Here is a 24,114-nt window from a genome sequence, read left to right as displayed (position 1 = left end):
GCGATTTATCATAAGGTACCAATATATGTTTTAGTGGTCCAAGAGTAGCTAAAAAATATTCAATTACATTAAAATAATCAATATAGTATGAGTATAATGTAGTTTTTACAGTTTTACACTAAAATGTTCACATACATTTTGGCATCTGTAAGAAATCAAAGAAGTCCTGTAGATGTCCCTTATCACGTTTGTCAAAATAGTATAGTTCAATACTTTTAAGCAATCCTCCACAATAGTTTAATCTTAATCCACGTATGTCCCTTCCAGTAATCTCGTAAGAGGTCACCGATGAATGGAAAGCTATGATGCCGATCCATAATAAAATAACTGCTTTTAAACAATTCCTGAAATACACACGTATATTCATAAATATTCTTTATTACTCACTGGATAATAATTTAAAGGGTGGCATCCGAATGGTAGATCCAATTATTTATTAAAAACATATCAATGGCCCTGTCAACTTTTTACTCGACATGATTATTTCTGATTTGAAATTAAACTGACAGAATTTATTATGTCAAACTGATTGGCGAGTGGAAGAAAGGAAGTTAACATCCTATAAACCAGGGCGCCCTGACGTAACCCGTCAGAGGGATGTTTCCGCGTCACCCAAAGGCGTGAAGGAGCCGCCCTCGCGACATATGGCCAAAGGTGTAAAAACCCCCGAGGGAATGGTCTTATAACTCCCCGTCACACAGTGGTTAGTAATCCTATAAATATTATTAAGGTACTTACATCGTTTTCTTTAAAAATGTCGATTCTGTGCCAATTTTGTACAATCTTTAAAAATATAATAGATCAACGTTTTTGAATAACCTTTCTGAAATAGTATGGCGTCTGATGTCTGACGTGAGAACAGCTATGTGTGGTCGTTACAAAAACAATCTACATGGCGTCCTACCTCTCGACACACACACACACACACACACACACACACACACACACACGTTGAATGACAGTGGTACCATCATAACATGCCCCCCTTTTTTTTAAAAATAATTATTGACAGAATAATATATTGACACAAAATGACAAACTAAAAATATAATAACATTGGATATCTGATATGAGAACAGCTATGTGTGGTTGTTACAAAAACAATATATATGGCGTCCTAGCTCTCGACGCACACACACAAACGTTGAAGGACAGTGGTACCATAACAATGTCAGTTGATGCATCTCAATTTTCAGTTGGAGAAGTCATTTTCAGAATGTTATTATTATAATCTGTTTATTTAATATGTTATGGAATATGAACTATGGCACTATGCATTGATTCAACTATAAATAATATTTTTTAAATGTATTTTTTAAGATGTCCAATCAAGTTCCTTTGAATGTAATATACTTAGAAAATTGTATACTGAAATAGAACAAGTTGGAATAAATGATACTGAAGAATGTGAAAATACTGTGTTAACTCAAAGTATAATATTTTCAAATAAGTTTAAAATTTAAAACAATTAATAATGTCAGTATAATTGTTTTGTTTAAGAATCAATTGATGGTCCTATAAGTACTCAGCATGCACAAGATTTTACTTTTGAACAGGTGTATAATATATGTTCATAATATTTGTTATTAATAATATTAATTTATTTTTAGAACTACTAGTAATGTTAATGAATATAGTGTTGCTGCTTTGGAATCTGATAGTCTTGATTTACCACTATTGACAGAAACAATTAAAAAAAGTAATATTCTTCAAAACTTTTTAATAGTTCTTAGTGACCATATTTTTATACTTATATTGTTCAATGTTATATATTTTCTAGGAAAATGTTTTCAAGATAATATTGAAATATTATTGAATTAATTAAAATCTACTAGACCAAAAACTCCACCCCCACCTCCAGCCACAACAAGTGATGAATAATTTTCTGATTATTTATGCAGTATTATGGAACATCTTCCAAAAGCGAAGAAACTTAAATTACAGGCAAAATTCATAAATTATGTTATAAATGAATCTGAAATATAACTCAATTTTATTACCTAATCATATTAATTATACTAGTAGTTGCGATTTTGTTGAAAATTAATAGCAACAGGTCCATTAAAATGTTTTTTAGTTTCTCTCTAACATTTTTGGCTTCTGCACTATAACAGTTTTCTCACTTCCTGTTATAAGTGATCGAAATACTCTCCATTTGCTAGCCAATATACCAAAAGCATTTTCGATTGAACGCCTTGCACGGCTAAGTCTAATAATTAAATTTATTTCTTTATATATTTAAATTTAACATCTTTTATATGAATACTTTTTAGTTGTTACCTATAGTTAAAAATGGTTTGATCTTCAGGTAAATTTCCTTTTGATCTACCTGGATATGGTCTCATAACATTTGTTAATAAAGGAAATGCTTCATTAGCAACAACACAATATGATATGGGACCATTTTCATCATCAATTTCAATAGCATTGGAAAAATTAATAGTTTTATTAATTATTTGTTTACCACAACTACAATTTCTAAAAACACCGCCATCACTACATCTTCCTGGAGCTCCTATGTCAACTAATGTGAAGCAATATGATGCATCACAAACAGCTAAAAGAATAATACTATGGGTCCCTTTATAGTTGTAGTTAGTATATCCACTGTTTGCAAATGCCTATTAAAATAATAACTATTGTTAAATAAATATACCAGTTATGTGTACTTTTAAAATATATATTTTTAGAATCCGCACCTGATGAACAACATGTTTGCTATCAATACTCCCAACACAATTTGGAAAATTCCACTTCATATTAAATTCATTGGCTATCGATATCCAATTTTCAGTTTGTGGTTTCATTAGTACCTTAAAATAATGAAGTCAATATGTTTAAAATTTAAACTAATTTATTTAATTATAGACACATGTAAATATTTTTAAAATATTTCCAAGTTACTACTTTATTGCATAAGACATCCCATAAAGTTGTACAGCATTGTCTAATAAGTTTTGAAACTGTAGGTTGTGCTATTCTAAAGGCATAACCTATATCCATCATACTGTCACCAGAGGCCAAATATCTACAAGATAAAACAATGTACAGTGGAACCTCAATTATCCGGGGTAATGAAGGGGAGGGGGTCACACGGATAAATGAAAATCACGGTTAATCGAGACTTTTTATAATAATGAAATTTTTATTTAATTTTAATTAGAAATACATAGGTACAATTTTATAATAATGAAATTTTAAAACGACACGTTTTCGTTTAGCACTCATTATTAGATTAATACGTTATACCACATGTTACGTTCGGCTATAGCGAAGGACAAAAGCAAACTGAAGGTGATTCGATAAATATAATAATCGATGTACAATATTGCTTATCTTCATATTATTATCGTCAAAAATGTCATTAATATAATTGTCGATATCGTGTATTATGTAATATAAAATGTTCGATTATAACTACATATATATCTACAGTCCATACTTATTTTTAAATTTTTGGAAGAGTGAGCACGGTTAATCGCAAACACGGATAATCGAGTCACGGATAATCGAGGTTCTACTGTACCTGTTTCTATCAGATTTAACTTAAAAAATTTGCTTGAAAAGTACCTTCATTAGAATACATTTTCAATATGAGTAATTTACCTAAGAATACATGTTAAAAGTTCACCAACTGATAATATATCAGGCCGAGATGGTACACGCTGTACACTTGGACCAATCAGATAAACCAAGTGTTCAAAACATAATGAGCTCATCCTAAGAAAATTAAAATACATAGCAGAATTTAAAAGCTGAAACTCTGCTAATAGACAGTGGTAATATCCATGAGTTTTTCTTTCCTTAAATATTGGACGTACATGCCACCTATTTGTTTTTCTACTATAGAACAAAATATAAAATAATTTAGGACACAATACTAATGTGACTACTTTAAATAACCAAACCTATAATAATTAATAGACTAGGATAAAATACATAAAGTATTTGGAATAAATACGAGTCATGAAGAATTGAAAAATATGTGGGTATTTGAATACTTCATTAAACTAGTATAGGATTGAAAAGTAAAAAAGTAACAAGCATCCATTAAATATATATGTTACAAGTACTATAGCTTTTTTGTGGAGACATCTAACTACTTCAGTACTTCAGCAGTAATTAGGTCATAGCCCAGGGACTTCTTCAAGGTGTATTTTTGGATAGCCTGTTTGACTTTATTGAGTGTGAAGTGGGTAGTAGTGAATTAAAAAATAAATTGTGTTTATATACTATATAAATATAGTGATTTTTGATTTAAAACACAGAAATAAATATCTGCTACTAAAAAAAAATGTATTTATTGCTACCTTGTATGATGTAATTCTTCTAAAATAGCAGTTATTATTATTATTTTCTTTTATGCAATTTCAATTGCTTGTGATACATTTCCATTTCCAAATCATATTTCCGTTTAGACATACTTTTTTAAATATTGACTATTATTAATAGATAAAAAATATATTACTATTTTTAAACTAAAAGGAATTTACACTATTATGTGTAAATACTAAATAGTAAATACTTATTAATTTGGTAGTTTAGTTAGTTAAGTAGTAACAGTAAGTTCAAATTTACAGTGCTTAAAAATTATCAATAAAAATAACATAATTTTTTTCTTATCTAACATCAAAGGTATAGTTTAGTTGAATTATCATATTTTGTGGTAACATAGTAAAATTCTGCACAATATTCAACACGAACACCATCTATTCGGAACATGGTGTTAGTGGAATACCACCTTAAGACTTAAAAGGTACTTTATATCTCATAGAAAAATTATATTTTTATTCATTACCATCATTATTTAAAATTTGAGAATGTTATGTATATAGTTTAATTATTTATCAATTTGTTAACCTTCAATGTCATATTTAATTATGATAGTATAACAATGTACTAATGCATGATACATATCGAAGACTTAATAGTATGTACATTGTACCTATTATTGTATTTTTGTTTTTTCTCTGAGTGAAAAATTTCTTTCATTCATGACCTGTAATTCTTACAGTACCTACTATACCTACTATAAATCTTTTACGTTTTGGCCGAAAAAGGTGCTAAATAATAAAATATGCCACTACACATACAATAATCATATTTAATTATATCGGTATTTGGTATGTGAATATAGAATGCTTAATCCAGTTTAATATTCTGTGTGGTAATGTTAGTACATTTATTTATTACCTTTACATTATACAATATATATTTTTATACCACTAGATATTCGTGAATATAATCCATAAAGTAGGTACTTAAGTATGTAAAAAATAAAATAAAAACAAACTTATATAATGAATTATAAGCAGGGCTCAAGTGGCAATATCGATTACAATAAAAACAATATTACAATACAAATAATATTAATGAAAAGTAGTCAAATTTATACAATTTCTATTTCGTTTGAGTTTATACGTTTTATATACAGCTTAAAATGTCTTAAACTAAGAAAATCAACTATATTGATTTTGAGAATCCTACATAAGTGTATATCAATAGTCAATAGGAATAGAATGTTTTGCACCAAATTGTTTGTAAAATTTAGGAACTTTTAATTTTTTTGTATCTAGTACATTATTCATGGTTGATGGAAGATATAGTATCATCATTGTCGACCTGGGATTTAAAGGGCCCAGGAAGCAAATTATTCAAAGGGCCTCTCAAAAATACCAAATCTGAAATGGTACTTAAATTATTATTTTAAGCATATAAAAGTAAACTATACAATATTAACAATACTATAAGATTGAAAAAAGAAAAATTAATTAAAAATCCTATTTGTAATGATTAAATGACATAATGAAACATTAAAAGTCGATTTCCCAACATTTTGATATTTTGATTTTTGTCACTATTGTTTCAGGGGTGTGAATTATTTTTAAGTTTTCAATTACAGTTCACAATAATATAAGACTTAATTTTTACAAATTGTTCCATACGATCTATAGACAATTTTCCTGCAGAGTACAAGTTAAGTAAAGTATATATTGATTTGACTCATCTGAGTTATGATTTAAATTTAAGAAGTTATATGTTTATAAAAATGAGTACAGTTTGCTTGATATTAATTGTAAAATAATATTAAATGATAGTTGGGGAACCTATCGAGCGAAGTGTGCCACATTTTTATACTTATAAGGACGGTTATTGTAAGATCTAACCAAACAAATATTAAAATGCCAGCTCTTGCCTCTGTAAATGTACATTTTTAAATGCTTTAAATGCAAAGAAAATGTGACGTATGATTATAGGAATTATTAACTCAGCTAAGAGAAACATATTATCAGGATCCTTGTATTAAAATATCTTCTATGTTTTTATTTAAAAATTGAAATGTAATAATACATACCTACATTGATAAAATAAGTAAATGTCCTTATATATCACAAAAATAGTAATCTTACTATACAAATTACAATCATATACCAATTCTAGAAAATTCTAATTTAAAAAACCGCTCAAAAATGCACACCTCAACAAAAAACTAACTTGGTATTCAAAATTATTGTTTTCCTTAAAGTTAATGTAGGTACTTTTCTTTATACACCAACTAAATAAACGCATTATAGTAAAATCTTTACATTTATTGCTCAACGCAGAAGTAAAACATGAAAATCTATCGTCTTATTATCAATAAAAAATAATCTCTTAAAGAGAAATGAAGTAACTTCAATTTTTGAAATAATTCAAAACAAATATTATATTACTTAGCAATACACAAGTTTACAGCTGATTATAATAGTTATGTTAATGTGAATGATTATTTGAACATTTTATAAGTAATGAATATTTATCTGTTAATTAATTTCCTTGACATTTCTTTTTGTGGTGCATTGAATTGTAATTGCTTGACTGTCAACTCCAGTATTCTTCTTTTTATAGCTGTAAATATTTAATTCATACAATATCAATTTTTGGATACTAATAATTTAGATATCTTATATTTTGTGGATGTTTAATGTCTTAGTAAAAACATACATTTAATTTGGATCGAAAAAGTTTTAACTATGTGAAAAAAATATTAACAAGTTTAAATGAAAAGCAAAAATATTAAATTTTACTAATATTAAAAATTATAAATATTAATTGGGTATAATATGTATACCTTTACGGGCAATTCGATTGTTTGCTCCATTTCTTTATCACACGGCGATTTATCATAAGGTACCAATATATGTTTTAGTGGTCCAAGAGTAGCTAAAAAATATTCAATTACATTAAAATAATCAATATAGTATGAGTATAATGTAGTTTTTACAGTTTTACACTAAAATGTTCACATACATTTTGGCATCTGTAAGAAATCAAAGAAGTCCTGTAGATGTCCCTTATCACGTTTGTCAAAATAGTATAGTTCAATACTTTTAAGCAATCCTCCACAATAGTTTAATCTTAATCCACGTATGTCCCTTCCAGTAATCTCGTAAGAGGTCACCGATGAATGGAAAGCTATGATGCCGATCCATAATAAAATAACTGCTTTTAAACAATTCCTGAAATACACACGTATATTCATAAATATTCTTTATTACTCACTGGATAATAATTTAAAGGGTGGCATCCGAATGGTAGATCCAATTATTTATTAAAAACATATCAATGGCCCTGTCAACTTTTTACTCGACATGATTATTTCTGATTTGAAATTAAACTGACAGAATTTATTATGTCAAACTGATTGGCGAGTGGAAGAAAGGAAGTTAACATCCTATAAACCAGGGCGCCCTGACGTAACCCGTCAGAGGGATGTTTCCGCGTCACCCAAAGGCGTGAAGGAGCCGCCCTCGCGACATATGGCCAAAGGTGTAAAAACCCCCGAGGGAATGGTCTTATAACTCCCCGTCACACAGTGGTTAGTAATCCTATAAATATTATTAAGGTACTTACATCGTTTTCTTTAAAAATGTCGATTCTGTGCCAATTTTGTACAATCTTTAAAAATATAATAGATCAACGTTTTTGAATAACCTTTCTGAAATAGTATGGCGTCTGATGTCTGACGTGAGAACAGCTATGTGTGGTCGTTACAAAAACAATCTACATGGCGTCCTACCTCTCGACACACACACACACACACACACACACACACACACACACACACACACACACACACACACACACACACGTTGAATGACAGTGGTACCATCATAACATGCCCCCCTTTTTTTTAAAAATAATTATTGACAGAATAATATATTGACACAAAATGACAAACTAAAAATATAATAACATTGGATATCTGATATGAGAACAGCTATGTGTGGTTGTTACAAAAACAATATATATGGCGTCCTAGCTCTCGACGCACACACACAAACGTTGAAGGACAGTGGTACCATAACAATGTCAGTTGATGCATCTCAATTTTCAGTTGGAGAAGTCATTTTCAGAATGACAAGCCTTGTGCCTACTCTTCACAAACCCCCACTTCTGCATTGTGTTTCTGCACAACATAACCACTACCAGATGGTTTAAATTTTGATTTCGGAATTTGGTTAGTTCTGTATCTAGGTATTAAATAATAATTAAGACTTAAGAATTTCACTAAGTTCGTAGGTATTATAAGAAGTAAAACGATTTTCAAATAAATTCAACCTCCTTAATCAAACCAACTTAAACCATCAATTTTGAACTAAAAAAAATTCTTGTTAAAATATAATAAACACATGTTTATTACTAGGATTCAGTTTGAGTGTAAAAGGCTTTTTAAAATAATAATAATCAAGAAATAATTTTTAGAAGTTGTTTTCAAAATCGCCGTGAAAAAAAAAGAAAAATTAAGGAAAAACGGGAATTTGTACACAAAGTCAGGTTTTTAGTATAACTCTAAAACAAATGACCGTAGGTAGGTACATGGAATTTAACTGATTGTTTATATATTATAACACCATTTTCTATACACCATAACATTTTCAAAATATTTTTACTTATTTTCAGCTATTTACAGACATTTTCAAACATCAATAAAATTTTATTTTTTGAGAAAAAATCTTGAAAATTTGACAAAAGGCTCCTAATATATTGTTTCAGTACAAAATATTGGCCGAAAAAAATTTGCAAAAACACGATGTGGGGGGGGGGGTCTGGGAAAACGTACGTGAAAATTATGTCCGACCTTATCATCTAAGACTTTGACCGAAATGTTTCATAACATGTGGTTATTTGTTGATAACCTGATAATTGATAACGCTTGTCACTTCATACTTCATAACTTTTATATGACAGTTAAAACTTAAAAAGCTTATAATCTAAGACCGTGTTTAAAAGTTAAATTATATTAAAATACATAATATCTAATTAATTCAATATTTCAATTATGTTGTTTTTATAAATCATGGTAGTTAGTGCGTTTGAATTTTTGTTTACTATTTCTTATCGTTTGGAAATGTTTGCATTCGTTTTAAACTGACATCAGAAGATGTAATTTGGTATATTTAACTAAAGGCGGTATTCCACTAACACCGTGTTCCGTGTTGGCTGTGTAAACCGTGTGATATCCAATGATTGGATAGTTAATTTTATAACCGTAGTTTGTATACCATGATATTCCACGTTACCACTTGTTTCCATAAAGTTTAATTATTTCAACTTTTCACCTTGTGGTTATTGTTGGTATAATATCTAATATAATTTTTCGTTTTATTTATTTATAATTTTTATTATCTTATATTGTTAATAATTATTAATTAATGTTAATAATTAATAGTACAATTTATTATTGTAGTAAAGTTATAGCTTATAATAGTTGTTGTATTATAATTTAATATTTATCATGGCTGTCGTTGAAAGTAGTTATTGAAAAGTATTTTTATAATTTATTTAAAAATTAAAATGTTTACGTTTTTATAATATTTATTTGGTTTAAAAAGGGAAAAATATGTGTTACTTGTAAAAACTTCATTTCGAATTCGGTTAAAAGCCACACATGTCAACGAAGTAAGTATTTACTTATATATTATCAATAATAAAATACACGTATAAAAAATAATAATAATATGTTATATTGTATAGGTAGTGTAAAGTATACAACAGTACCAAACATTACATGCCCAGATTCATAGAATAATAATAATATAAAATATTCTAAGCTGTAAACTTTAAGTTTATTTATTTTGTTATTATTATAATCTGTTTATTTAATATGTTATGGAATATGAACTATGGCACTATGCATTGATTCAACTATAAATAATATTTTTTAAATGTATTTTTTAAGATGTCCAATCAAGTTCCTTTGAATGTAATATACTTAGAAAATTGTATACTGAAATAGAACTTTTAACTAATCTAATTATACATTTTTCATATTTACTTTGCTTACAATGTATTTAGTTCATAGACATTTTTTTTTTGTTTTTAAGATAACTTAAAAGTTAAACAAAGTTAATTTTTTTTTTATATTTTTTTTTTTTTATTTCTTATGCTTAACATTTATTTTCTTATTAGTACTAGCTTAAAATTAGGTTTATTTTTTGTATTCACTGCTTTAAATTGATCTTATACCTTATACTAACTTAAATTAAGTTAATCATTTTACATTTTTTTTTTTTTTTTACTTTTTTTTTTACATATTTTGTTTTCAAGCTTATGCTGACTTAAATAAGTTAGAAAAAATTTTACACATTCTTTGTACTTGACTTGCTTTAACATTTTTTTTTTATATCTTATACTAACTTAAATTAGGTTAATCATTTTACATTTTTTTTTTTTTAACTTTTTTTTACATTTGTTTTCAAGCTTATGCTGACTTAAAATTAGGTTTTAGTGCTTAGGTAAGTAACTTAAGGTATGTTATTTGTATTTGCTATTATTATTCTGTAACTCTTGTACAATAGTTATATAATAGTTATATAGGTAGTCTTAATAATTCGTGATTTTTTTTTTTTTTTTAAAGTTATGTTAGTAAAACAAAACATTTATTTGGGGTTTTTATTATTAGTCCTGTAGGAGGTTGATAGTATGATTGAGTCTCCCATAAGATTTGGTATTAATATTTTTTTGTTTTCATAATATATAGTTTGTATACTTGTCAGGGTAGTATTTTTATTGTTAATTGGTTTATTTTACAAGTGTTGTGTGATTTGTGAATTAAAGATTAATGTTTTTTGTATTTTTAAGAGTGTTGGTTTGTTTGACCTTTTATTATTTATTTTTTTTGTTTGTATATCAATTGGTTTGGTAGGGTATTTTCTTAATTCTTAATTTCTTTTTGTATGATTTTCGATCGAAGTTATTTGTATTTTGTTTATTTTAATCGTTGTGTTTTTACCATCGTTTATAGTATCTTTAAGTTTTATATTGTGTATCAATGAATCGAGTGTCTGTATTTCTTGTAAGTGAATTTTATTATATTGTTGGGAATTTTATTGGACATTTTTGTTTTAACGGTATACAATCCACGATTCCTATCGTCGAGGACGTTTTCTCCTGGTTTGAATATAGGACATATATTATTGGCTTGATTTTTAGGTTGTACCATGAGTTTTATTTTTATTATTGTCATTAAAAAATGTATGAATGTTATTTATTATGTTAATGTGTTCTTTTGATTTCCAATTGTGTGTTATTTTTTGTTCATCTTTATAGTATATATGTATTTTAATGTTAGTATTTTGAAATTCGGAGTATATTAATTGTCTTATTATAGACCAATTTAATTTGTCTATTCGTGAAACTAAGGTGCAGGGTATTGCAATTTTTGAAATATTTAGTTTTGTAGCTTCAAGTTTTAGATTATGAATGGTTGTCAATGGTTTTATTTGATGCGACCGATTTCTACAAGCGACAGTCTGGCCGTTGTTTATTATTCTGTAAAATTTTAGTTTATTATAAGGGTGTGTGAGCATATCATTACAACTGTATAACTGTTCTAAACGGTTTGTTCGAGAGGATGCTTTACATTTTTGTAATGAGTCCGGCCCTTTGGCTGCCCATTATCTAAATCATTGTTTAGGTTAACATAGTCACCTGGCACAGTTAAATTTTTAATTTTCAACTACCTAGGACTTTAGTTTACTAAGGTATAGGCGTTTGTATTTATGGGCGGGCTACTAGGTTAATGCTTAATGGTCTATAATGTAAACTAGTATAGTAGGTACCCTGTATTATGTTTGGGACTTGTATAGGCAAACACATCGTTCACATTCTTATCAATGTGTGGCTAGGTTAATAATAATTAGGGAACGGACTTTATTGTAATGGAAAAATCAAAATATTTACATAAATATGTAATTATTTTTATAAAAATATGTAAAAAAAATTAAAAATATGTATATCAAAAAAATGTATTAGTAGGTATTGAAAATTACAAAAAAAAATATTTTATAAATTAAAGTATTACAAACGATGTAGGTATATAAAACTTGTATTATTCCGGAACAAAGCAATGAGAAACAGCATATTGTTGAAGGTTTGCAAATGAAAAATTGCGACGGTTTGGTCGGAGAATACTCTTGTATTGACTAAAAGAGCGTTCTGCGTCAACAGATGTGATAGGGGCGTAATTCATGTTCACTATATCAGAAGGAGTGAATTCAATGTCCAGAGATCCTTGTTGATTTTTACCAATTAAAATATCTCTGATTAATACTTTGAAATCCAGAATTTTTTTTAATGATATTGGCAAATTTGTTTTTGACTATTTCTCCCATGTGCCTTTGAGTTTTTTCTAATTTATCTGCAGATTTTTCTACAATGCTAATACTTTCTATCAAAGACATGTTTTTAGTTTCCAATTGTTTTATTGTCTGAATCAAAAAACAAAAATTTGCAGAAATGTATGTCAAGTTGTTTTTTAAATTTATATCTTGCATCAGTAAATTGGCTTTTTTAATAGCTGCGGCCGATTCAGTATCGAAATTTGAAATAACATTTTTTATTTTGTCAAAAATTACGGTTTAAATGCATAGAAACTACGAATGCTACTAAAGGCGATTGTCGAGTAGTGTACCTACATACTGGACAATGTAGGTACCACTTCCTTATTTTATATTTATATCGTCAGACATTTCCAAGAAGTACTGAACTAGTTCTAATCTATATAATGGCATGCCAAGTGCCGGAAATAAGTACGTAAATGCCATTTAGATAACGATAATATTTGGTGGTCGTCAATTTTGTTAATTTAGAAGAAACAGATAATGTTTAAAGTCATCAAAAATTAAAAATCACTAAAATAAGTACTAAAATATGTAAAAATACATAATTTATACCAAAATATGTAAAAATATGTAAAATAAATTTGGGTTTATTTTAATTAGAATGATCTAAATCGTATACATTTTTTATCAGAGTTAAAATATCTCATTCCAATAAAAATATGTATTTACAATAAAATCCGTTACCTAATAATAATTATTACTTATTAGTGGCTAGTTTTAGACTTTTTAGTTTACACAGTATACAGACATTTTGTAATGTCACTCACGTCGACGCTTCATATAGTTCAAACACGGAACGCACGTAAGTAAATAGTTGTCTGAGGTCTCTAAAATTTTAAACATTTGCTTAAAGTAAAATGTTCACTGTAGTACCGTGTCCATACCAACGCTGGTACTAATGATACACGGTGTTCTCTATATAAAAGTTTGGTATTCAAACTATTAAAAACGGGTAAATGGCGACGCTTTGCTCTACAGTTAAAAATAGAAGCATTCCAACATATTTATTATCTCTGTACACCATAAGTTATGTAATCTACTTATCGTGTACAGAGACAAACACATTTTTTTTAAATAAAATACATAACATTGCAAAATCAATACATTCATCGCTTTAGTCAGCATTTAAAATGAAAGTATTAGAAAATGTAAAATCCTAATAAATACCTTCAAATTTGTCTTAATATTTTTAAAACTATTTATATTTATTTATAAGTAAACAAATTATTGCTAATATTATATTCCTGGGGAACGGAGTTGCCAAGCAGAACTAAGGCCTAGGTTAAATTTGATAAATTTTGTTAAAATTCGAACTTTAAATCCTTATAAGAAATTTGTGACTATGTATTTTTAATATTTTTCAACTGCTATTGAAACAATATATCCGGAGCCTTGCATTAAATTTTCACGCTTTTTTACCCAACAAATAAAATTTTATTTATATATACATATAGAAAAAAAAACTAAAAAAATTGAAAACTGCAGACAATGTCCGTAAACCACTCAAAAAGAGTCAAAATATTTTCAAAATTTTATGGAGTATATAAAAATTTAATTTAATTTAAAAGAAAAACTTATTAATAATCTTGTATTATTATTTCAAATCTTAGATCTTAGAATTTTTTTCAAATGTTGTCCATTGTTTTTCAGTTAGAAATTCATAAAAGTTTTTCTTTACATAGACAACATAAGAAATTGTAATAGAATGTTCCCAAAAAGTTTTTCTATCAAAAAGAAAAAGTTCAAAGCAAAGTCACGCTATGAATAGCCATGAGATATTTTCCATTATTATTATTATTAATTTTTTTTAACTTAAAATTTGATTACTTATACAAGTGTGCTTAGCGGATCGCAACAACATTTTACACAAATTTCTCACTTCAGTGACCAAGAAAAAAACAAATGTATTATAATAATTATAGATATTAGAAAGAGACAGCGTTTTTGCAATACCTACATCTAATAACACTGGATAAACGGAAAATATACAATAAGGTTGCGGGTCAAGAACTTTTCACGGACATAATTTTAAAATAAATGTTTATAAACTATAAGTCAATAAATTATAAAACAATTATTAAATAAATATGAATTAGAAATTTTAAATTATAACAACGGAGTTTATAACTGCTAAATTTCAATTAGGAAATAAAAAAATTATCTTCTGGCAAGTACCTATATATATTTTAATTTTTAAACAGTCGTCGATAATTTTCTCAAGAGCTATTTAGATATTCTATTAACTTAAAAGAATCATTTGTTCTAATTTAAATTTTCAAAAGTGTAAATTGAAAATAGAAAATATTTCACTATAAGACCAATATAATTGTATCACTCAATTGTTGCTTAGATTATAATTAATTAAATATACATAAATTGTAATTTGATTATATTTTGAACAACACGCTGAGTCACAGAGTTTCAAATAAATTGTCTGCATTATGATTATCTAATATTCAAGTACATGACTACATGAGTAATGTTTGTACAAAGCTTAATGTAACAAATTAATTGATTTCAAGTATGTATCCGATTACAAATGTACTTAGGTACTAATTGATAAGCTGTCTAAAAAAATCACTTCACACGATTTCATAATGTTTAAGATGTATAATTAAATTTCTTAGTATACCAGTCACCAGATACATATACTAGTTAGTCAATTAGAATTTAGTATAAATACTTGTGAAAAATTGTAAAAATGTCATTTTACATTCTTATTGTATTGAAATAACACATTGCATTAAAGACTTATTACAATATGAATATCTCGCTGAAATATCTTAACCTGCTGGTAAGTCAATTATGATTTATATAATAATATGTGTTTATATTTTATACTATTATAATATGCAGGTTGCGTTCTTACTTCTTTGGTGTTCTGAATCTACTATTGAAGCGACACAAATAATTAAATCAGGCCAAAACAGTGATGTTTACATCAAACAACAGGTACCTACTATATTATTATAATATTTGACTATATTTTGAAAGCACGCTAATTTTCAAAGCTAGGCAAGTTAAGTAGTTTAAGTTAATTTATCCCAAAAAAGTAAATAATATAAGTAATATATGATATAATAATTAGTAATAATATGGTAGTTTCAATTCATTTTTACTTCAAAAATTGTGTTAATTAACTAAATTATAAATTAGAATAATAGTATATATATATTTATATTATTTAGGTAGATACTATTGTTCTTAACTTTTGAGTCAATACCATAGATATTAAACCTATGGATACAGCATTGTTCAAAAATCTATAACTATTAAAACAACTGAAATTTTTGTTAACAGCAATATCAATACATCCCTTTTCACTAATGTTGTAATATTAGTTTCTTTATGAGAAGTTTCTGTGCGAGTGAGAACCATAGTTTATCTTTCAGTTATAATGGCTTAAAAGTGTATGTGTAGTGAAAATAGTAATGCCATATCCTAATGTGTAATATTAGCAGTAAATACTGAATACATATACGTACTTACCGAAGAACGGAGGTGTTTAAGTATAATTAATAAATAATAGGCAATAGTTCAAGATAAATTGTGTTATGTAACAAAAAAATTCAATCCAATTTTCGTTGAATTTAAAATTGAAATGTATATAAATAAAAATTGTGCAATTGAATTTTTTAAATTTCTCGGTATCTGCAACTAACGAGGAACGATCTATTAAATGTTCAAGTATTTAATATTAATTGTTTTATATATTTATTAAAACAATTTGCAAATTTTCACGATTTTGAAGATTTTTGTCAAAACTTGAATTTCATGTGCTTATAAAAATAAATTATACCTGTGTATTTTTGACATTTTTAAAATGTTCATATACAAATTATTGAGAATATGGAACTTATTGTTCATAACGTTTTTATCAATATTTATAGAAAAAAACTAGATAAATAAAAACTTTCAATTGCCAATAAGTATAATATTATATTGCTCAAATTTAGTCTAAATGTATTTTCAACTCCATTAAAAATTATAATTTAAGTAAAATTGGAATTTTAGATGTTTCTGAAACTAATATTTTTGAAGATGTCAAGTCTCTATAAATATTTATTTTTTAAGTATAACAAAAACATAATTTACTATTTTAATTTTAGAAATTTAAAAATTCTCGTTTTTCCATCAATAATTTTTGTGTTACTTTATTATTTTGAAAATACTATAAATTAATATCCAAAATGTACATACCATCTTTAGTTTTCTATCAAAAATCTCTATCAAAATTCAAGATCGAAGCATTTTTTCTAATATAAATTGTGTGAATATACACAATACAACACTCAATTTTAAAATGAATACGTTCATTGCTCCGTTTGGAATCTGAAATATTACTTCTTGAATAAATCCAATGGTTTTAAGCAATGTATAGTAATTTTTAATATTTTATAGGTATTTTAAAATAAAAATAATAAAATAATAATAATAATAATAATAATAATAATAATATTATATTTTATATTTTATAATATTAAGCACCTTTTAAATTTACTAGTTGTTATTTTACAGTCCACATATTATTTTATTAAATATATACCTACCTATATTTTTTATGTATTTATTTAATTTTTCTATGTTAACTTTATACAAGGACCCATCAGGAGTATTTGCTTCATTTTGGCGAAGACATAATAGAACTACAACACCTAATCCAAATTCTACTACTGAACAATGGAATACTACAACCACTATTTCCACTCAATCAACAACACTTTATCAGAATACGACAACTGAAAGGCGGAATACAACTACTGATTTATATAAATCAAAAAACTTAAAAGCAGCAACCCAACAATGGAATACAACTACTGCTGCTCATGAATCAACATCATATCATCCAAAGTCAACTTCTGAACAATGGAATACAACTGCTGTTTCTCCTGCATCAACATCATATCATCCACACTCAACTTCTGAACAATGGAATACAACTACCGCTACTCATGAATCAACATCATATCATCCAAAGTCAACTTCTGAACAATGGAATACAACTACTGTTCCTCCTGTATCAACTCAGGGAACAACTCGTCATCATCATCATTTTCGAAGGAGAACAACAAAATCACAATAAGATTGATGGAGATTTCTCATTAATATAATAATTGATTCATAATACAGATATCATTTTTTTTGTAGATTATATACAGTATACAAATATACCGACTGTCGTAGTGTAGTGTATAAAAATTCCCAAAAATACTTAACTTCTAAATTATATCATTAATACGATTAATTTCCTTAATTATAATCTACTTTGTTTTTAGCATTCTCATTTGTGTAAGGCCAGCTACAATGCTACATGGCTTGTTTTATATTATATTTTGTGTTAAAGTTTTAAATTATGATCTTGTCACTGATACTATTTGAATAAAAATGAATTATTATGATTACAACACAATTTATTAATTAGTACATTAATCCCTGGCTTACAATAATATTGATACATTGTTAAATGTAACCATAGTTGGTAGGTAACATAATTGTAAAGTCATTATAAAATAGTACAAGTGTAATGTGTAGTAAAAAATTTATGAACAAAAGGGTAAAAACTAGAAAAAAAAATACTTGCATCCCTACACTAAAAAAAAACTATAATTTAAATATTTTTTTCTGGCTACGGCACTGACAGAGAGAGTTTTTAGGTAAAATGATCTACTTATCTAACTGCAAGAGAAACGATTCACAGGCATATAATTAATATTTCACATATTATAAAAGTAATATTAAGAGGATGTCAGCGCACTATTTGTTTTCTCTCTCTGACCCATGCGCAACATAGACAAAACACATTTGCGCAGAATCATTTTTTTCTGTTTTTAAGTAATCTTAGAATAAAATCACCCACTACAAAAAAGATAGAGAATAATATTTTATTAGAGACATATCAATTTTATATTTTATTGTTATTTGACTTTGTATTCGAGTTTCAAAATAAACAAAAAAATGTTGCAAATTTAAATGATGTTTAAATTGTTTTGAAACAATATTTAGAGAAATCGATAAGTCATTCCCTCAAAAATATTATTCTCTATCTTTTTTGTAGTGGGTGATTTTATTCTAAGATTACTTAAAAACAATTCTGCGCAAATGCGTTTTGTCTATGTTGCGCGTGGGCCAGAGAGAGAAAACAAATAAGTGTGCTGACATCCTCTTAAGATCCATAACTTATTTTTGTCTGGTCATAAACAATTTATTTCATTTATACCTTTATCCTTAATAACTAAGAAATAATAAATGCCTTTATCGTTTTGTCTATATTTTAGATTCTGAGAGGAGCTGAATGTATTAATTTTATAACTATCTGTTTATTTATTTTTTTGTGTCTGATGTGTACCTGATAAGTAGGTAGTCGAAATAATGGTTCAATTTTCAACTTCAGTATCTTGCGTGATGGGAAAGTGAATCTAGTTGTTACTTGGGGAGGCCAAAGTTTAAGATTCCCAGTAGTTTTCAAAAATTCTAAGAAAAACTGAAATTTTTACGCATAATCGGTTTTCGACCAAATCGATTTTGGTTTTTGGTGTAACTCTAAGACAATTGACCGTATAACATGCAATGTTCACTGAATGTTTATATTATCATTTTCGATACACCATAAAACATTTTGACTTGTTTTGAGCTGTTTACAGACATTTTCAGTTTCCAATTTGTTTAGTTTTTTTTTCTTTAAAATCAATCAAATTTTATTCATTAGGTCAAAAAGTTTGAAAATGTAATACAAGATTAAATCAGTGAAAAAAATATTTAGCTTCATTGTCTTAACATCTTGACTTTTATGGACTTCCAAAACCAGTGGCGCCGATGTCACTTTCATATGGTATTGTATATACTTCTATGTCTCTTTAGTACCCACCTTAGATCATGATCTAAGGTACTCACAGTCCACAGGCCAAAAGTCACAACCATGTACCAGTGTACCACCCACCTAAATTAAGTATTGCATCCGCAATACTTACCTAAACATAGGGTTTGGCGCCACTGTCCAAAAAACAAAAGTATAAGACGTGTATAACAATAACTTTCTACTGTATAGAATCGTTTTAGGTTTTATTGATTTAATTTTGTACACAAAAACGTTATCGTTAACCTTCGAACTATATATGTATCAGTATACAATATAATATACATAATTATTATTATATTATACGATGATCGCCACCATACGACGATAACGTAGGTCATAGATACCGACCATTTTATTTTTCCACACTAATAAAAGTTATAAAATACATTAGTATTAGTGCGTTCTAATTCAACATCTTACTTGTGTGAGCTTGGATTTTTGACATTGAGAAATATCAAGACAAAGAAACGAGAAAGGCTGACAAATATAAAAGAGGAAATGAGAGTAACAATATCCTACATACGATCGGATATTGAAAATATCTCATACAAAGTATACTAATTCAAATTTTTAAATTTTTTTTAAACTTTCTTTATTATTTTAGTGACTAAAACTAACATGTATACAAACTGTTTTATGCTATACATGGATTGTTTAATAAATCAAAAAATGTATATATTACTATTTTATTTTACGGCTGTGTTCTGCGAAAACCTTGTAAAATGTTAAGTGTTCCGTTATTTGAAAAAGGTTATTGTTATTTTGGTCTGGTGTTGGTGTGTCCGTGATGGGAGAGGGGTAAGTTAGTATGTAGATACCAGTGCTTACACTCACTGGGCGCATCATGTTTTGGTTAATAGCATTATTTTTTATTTTTGAATGTAGAACATTTTTGGGTACGTAAACATATAACACGCTGGGTACATACGCTCAATTGCCAATTACGATAGGTTATCGCGAAAAAAAAGAAACAATAAAGTATCTTTTTAAGATATTATGGTTTATGAAATTAACGAAATGTTTCAACATTTCAATGTCCAGTTCCGATTTGGATTTATAATCAGCAATATCTTTGTAAGAAGATTTTATTTTTTGTAATTATGGACGTGAACATTTTTTTTTATTTAATACATGTGTCAGCTTATCTCATGCTTTTACAAGTTTTGAAAAATTATACAATTTTACAAAAGACAATGTTGTGTTAAATGTGCAGAGTTGTAGTTGGTTAGATATAGATAGTTTTAAATAATTTAATGAGAAAAGGAAAAGAGATAAGATATATTAATAGATGATAGGTGTACTTAATAATGCATAAATTTTAATTAGAATTGTTTGGTCGATAAGACTGATGAGAGAAGGGTGATAAGGGAACTAATTAGTGAGTGTAAATTTGATATAAAATTTGAGAGAATGTCAGTGATTTTCTATTCCGTGGGTGAATTTTGCTTTTTGGTGAACTCACAACTGCCCAAAATCAGAGCATCTAAGTCATTCTGACTTCAGGTAATTTAGGAAAAGTAGGTATGTATATAGCAAGACAAAAAATATTTCCTAAAATACCAAAATCTTTATTCGAAGCAAAAGCTATGATTTTTCAAAATAAAAAAGATTTTGTTTCAAATAATGAACTATTTTGTTTCATTGATTCGAAAAATTGTATACCTATTTTTATAAATGATACTAACATGTAACTTTTAAATAGTTCAAAGCATGTTTTTGCTAATGAAACTTATTCGTATGTACCAAAATATTTTTTTTAAATGTATACAATATATGTTTATTTGAATGGATTTTATGTGTCAATTATATTTGTTTTTATGGACACCAAAACACAAAAATTGTGTACAAATGTTTAGTTGATAATAAAAGAGTTATATTTTAAATTTCATGGAAAACAATTGCAATTGAAAATGATACATTTAGACTTTGAAAAAGCGGCTCACAATGCAGTATTGCAAGTTTTTGAAAATTGTCAAGTAGTAGGTTATCATTTTCACTTAAGTTCTGGTTTTGGATTCTTGGTATTAAAAATAATAAAGAATTGAATAACCACTATGCTGAAAAACAGTTGTGTATGAAGTTTTTTCAGTCCAAGATTTTACATTCTAATGAGGTGATCGATGGAATTTTTTCTCTCACGGCCAACGCGCCTACACCTTAAACATTTTACAGAATATATTTTAGACACAATTATTGATGAAAATAGTATATTCAGACCTCTTTTTTAAGCAGGTGAGCTATATCTGAATCCTAAGACAACAAACAGACCTGAAGCTTTTCATAGAGATTTTAGAACAGAAAAATATATACTTGCCATCCTAATTGTTTTGCAAAAATAAATATTTTAATAGAACTTAAAGAAGAATCATACTTAAAAATAGGTAGGTAGCATTAAACATAATGTGCAAAACAAAAAAAGAAAAGAAGACATAGATATTAACATAAGTACTAAGCAAATTTTGAGGAATACAAAGTCGATAAAGATGACGCAAAATATTTGTCCCTTATTGTTCCGATATGTAACGTCAAAAACATTATATAATTGTAATATATTGACATTACTGATATAAGTAATAACTATCAAAAACAAAGTATAAATAATAAATAATAACAGTATAATAGTATATATATAATAAATAATAACTTCAAAACTATGATAAGTAATTAAATAATATAAAATAAGAATTTTTAGGAGACTACCTCCTCGTGGTGTCTCCTGAATAACATACATAATATAAAACTTTAAAGATATAATGTGATACGACCATAAGTAACACAGATATTATATTACAATATTTAAAAAAATAACTTTCTATTTTTAAGCACTTCATTATTTGACTAAAATGTTTCATCTTACGTTAATATCAAACATGAAAATATCTAATGTATTACAAGAGATATAGATAATGTGACTTACAAATAATTGTTTACTTGTTTCTCAAGTGATGCGATGAAAACAAACATGAATTCAACTCTTGTATTCTTCTTATATAATTAGTTGTACACGTTCTCAGGGGTATCATCATCTCGGGCTCTGGAATAGTAATATAATTTTAAATCATTAGTATCACCTCGTCAGTAAGAATAAAAAGAATCAATATTATGAAACTTTCAATATATTTTCAGTAAAATATTAACAAATACAAATGTGTTGATTTAAAATAACAGATAAATCATTAATTATTAGTCAAAAGTATAATATTATATCAAATGATATAGCAGAAACATCAATAACAATAGTTTAAACAAAAAGATGAAAATTAACAGAATCTAAATTATTATTAACGAGAATGGCCAATATAAGTATTACATTGGTAAAACATATAAATTCAGAGAAAAATATTGTTATGATTATTTAGAAAAATACATAACATGTAGGCAATGAAGATTTACATGATAAGAACTGGATGTTAACTAAGTGTTTAGTGAACTCAATTTAATTATAAGATAAAACACAAGTATTGAGTAGGACTTTACGAAATTGTAATATTATGTAAATTAAAATTTAATATTTTCTTAGGAACATTAATTGAGATATAATACAAAAAACAAAACATACATAATATAAAACTTTAAAGATATAATGTGATACGACCATAAGTAACAGAGATATTATATTACAATATTTAAAAAAATAACTTTTTATTTTTAAGCGCTTCATTATTTGACTAAAATGTTTCATCTTACGTTAATATCAAACATGAAAATATCTAATGTATTACAAGAGATATAGATAATGTCACTTACAAATAATTGTTTACTTGTTTCTCAAGTGATGCGATGAAAACAAACATGAATTCAGCTCTTGTATTCTTCTTATATAATTAGTTGTACACGTTCTCAGGGGTATCATCATCTCGGGCTCTGGAATAGTAATATAATTTTAAATCATTAGTATCGCCTCGTCAGTAAGAATAGAAAGAATCAATATTATGAAACTTTCAATATATTTTCAGTAAAATATTAACAAATACAAATGTGTTGATTTAAAATAACAGATAAATCATTAATTATTAGTCAGCAGTATATATCAATTGATACCTATAACAGAAACATCTATACAAACCTATATTAATTAAACAAGTTGATTTGAAGAAAAATATTGTGATGATTATTTATTGGTAAACTTTTATTAAATTAAGGCAATGAAGATTTACAAAAATTTACTAGGCGTTTAAAACGTTTTTAGTGAACTGGTATATAAGCAGTATCTAAATTATAATATTGTATGGCCTTTACAAGTACTACATTAATTAAACAAATAATGTCTTCCATTGATGTAGAGAAAAAACAAATTGCTTAATAAATAACAACTTGTACACCAATGACCAAGTCAACTAGGTATTACTTGAGTACAACTCGATTGATATTTGATTTGATACTTTTAATACTGTACTGTAATCCTACTTAGTGTTAATGTATATGAAATAAACTTACTTTAAGAGTTATATAATACTGTTGAATGTTGATCAATAAACTTACAGTTAAACATGGGCACATTCTTTATGAACAAAACAAATTACTGTTGATAAATTATTACCGTAATTTGATAACAACTGAATTGATAATATATTACGATAATATGATATGGAT

At 26.8% G+C, this 24,114-nt stretch overlaps 2 protein-coding genes across 6 annotated transcripts; one reads left to right on the top strand and one right to left on the bottom strand.

The window, feature by feature from the left end:
* Positions 1–248: 248 nt before the first annotated feature.
* On the bottom strand, positions 249–24,079 carry LOC132948421 (uncharacterized). 5 transcript variants are annotated; one of them, XM_061018865.1, is made up of 7 exons: positions 7,291–7,338; positions 7,112–7,203; positions 2,908–6,888; positions 2,700–2,813; positions 2,281–2,621; positions 2,001–2,209; positions 249–344 (listed from the first exon to the last, which is right to left on the bottom strand). In XM_061018865.1, the coding sequence occupies exons 3-6, from the start codon at positions 3,004–3,006 to the stop codon at positions 2,074–2,076; spliced, it is 690 nt and encodes a 229-aa protein (XP_060874848.1). In that variant the 5' UTR covers positions 3,007–6,888; positions 7,112–7,203; positions 7,291–7,338; the 3' UTR covers positions 249–344; positions 2,001–2,073. The 5 variants fall into 5 exon arrangements, with proteins under 5 accessions (XP_060874848.1, XP_060874856.1, XP_060874864.1 ...); XM_061018894.1 differs by lacking the exons at positions 249–344; positions 2,001–2,209; positions 2,281–2,621; positions 2,700–2,813 and adding exons at positions 22,453–22,555; positions 23,269–23,385; positions 23,959–24,079 and having other exon boundaries at positions 2,838–6,888; positions 7,291–7,499; XM_061018873.1 differs by lacking the exons at positions 2,908–6,888; positions 7,112–7,203; positions 7,291–7,338 and adding an exon at positions 22,439–22,555.
* Positions 15,301–18,075, top strand: LOC132948448 (mucin-2-like). The gene is made up of 3 exons (XM_061018903.1): positions 15,301–15,459; positions 15,522–15,617; positions 17,266–18,075. The coding sequence occupies exons 1-3, from the start codon at positions 15,427–15,429 to the stop codon at positions 17,746–17,748; spliced, it is 612 nt and encodes a 203-aa protein (XP_060874886.1). The 5' UTR covers positions 15,301–15,426; the 3' UTR covers positions 17,749–18,075.
* Positions 24,080–24,114: the final 35 nt, after the last annotated feature.

Source organism: Metopolophium dirhodum, chromosome 1, assembly GCF_019925205.1.
Source record: "Metopolophium dirhodum isolate CAU chromosome 1, ASM1992520v1, whole genome shotgun sequence".
In the NCBI taxonomy this organism is placed as follows: domain Eukaryota; kingdom Metazoa; phylum Arthropoda; class Insecta; order Hemiptera; family Aphididae; genus Metopolophium; species Metopolophium dirhodum.
Note: the sequence above shows the minus strand (reverse complement) of the source record. Positions and strands in the feature narration are given on the sequence as shown.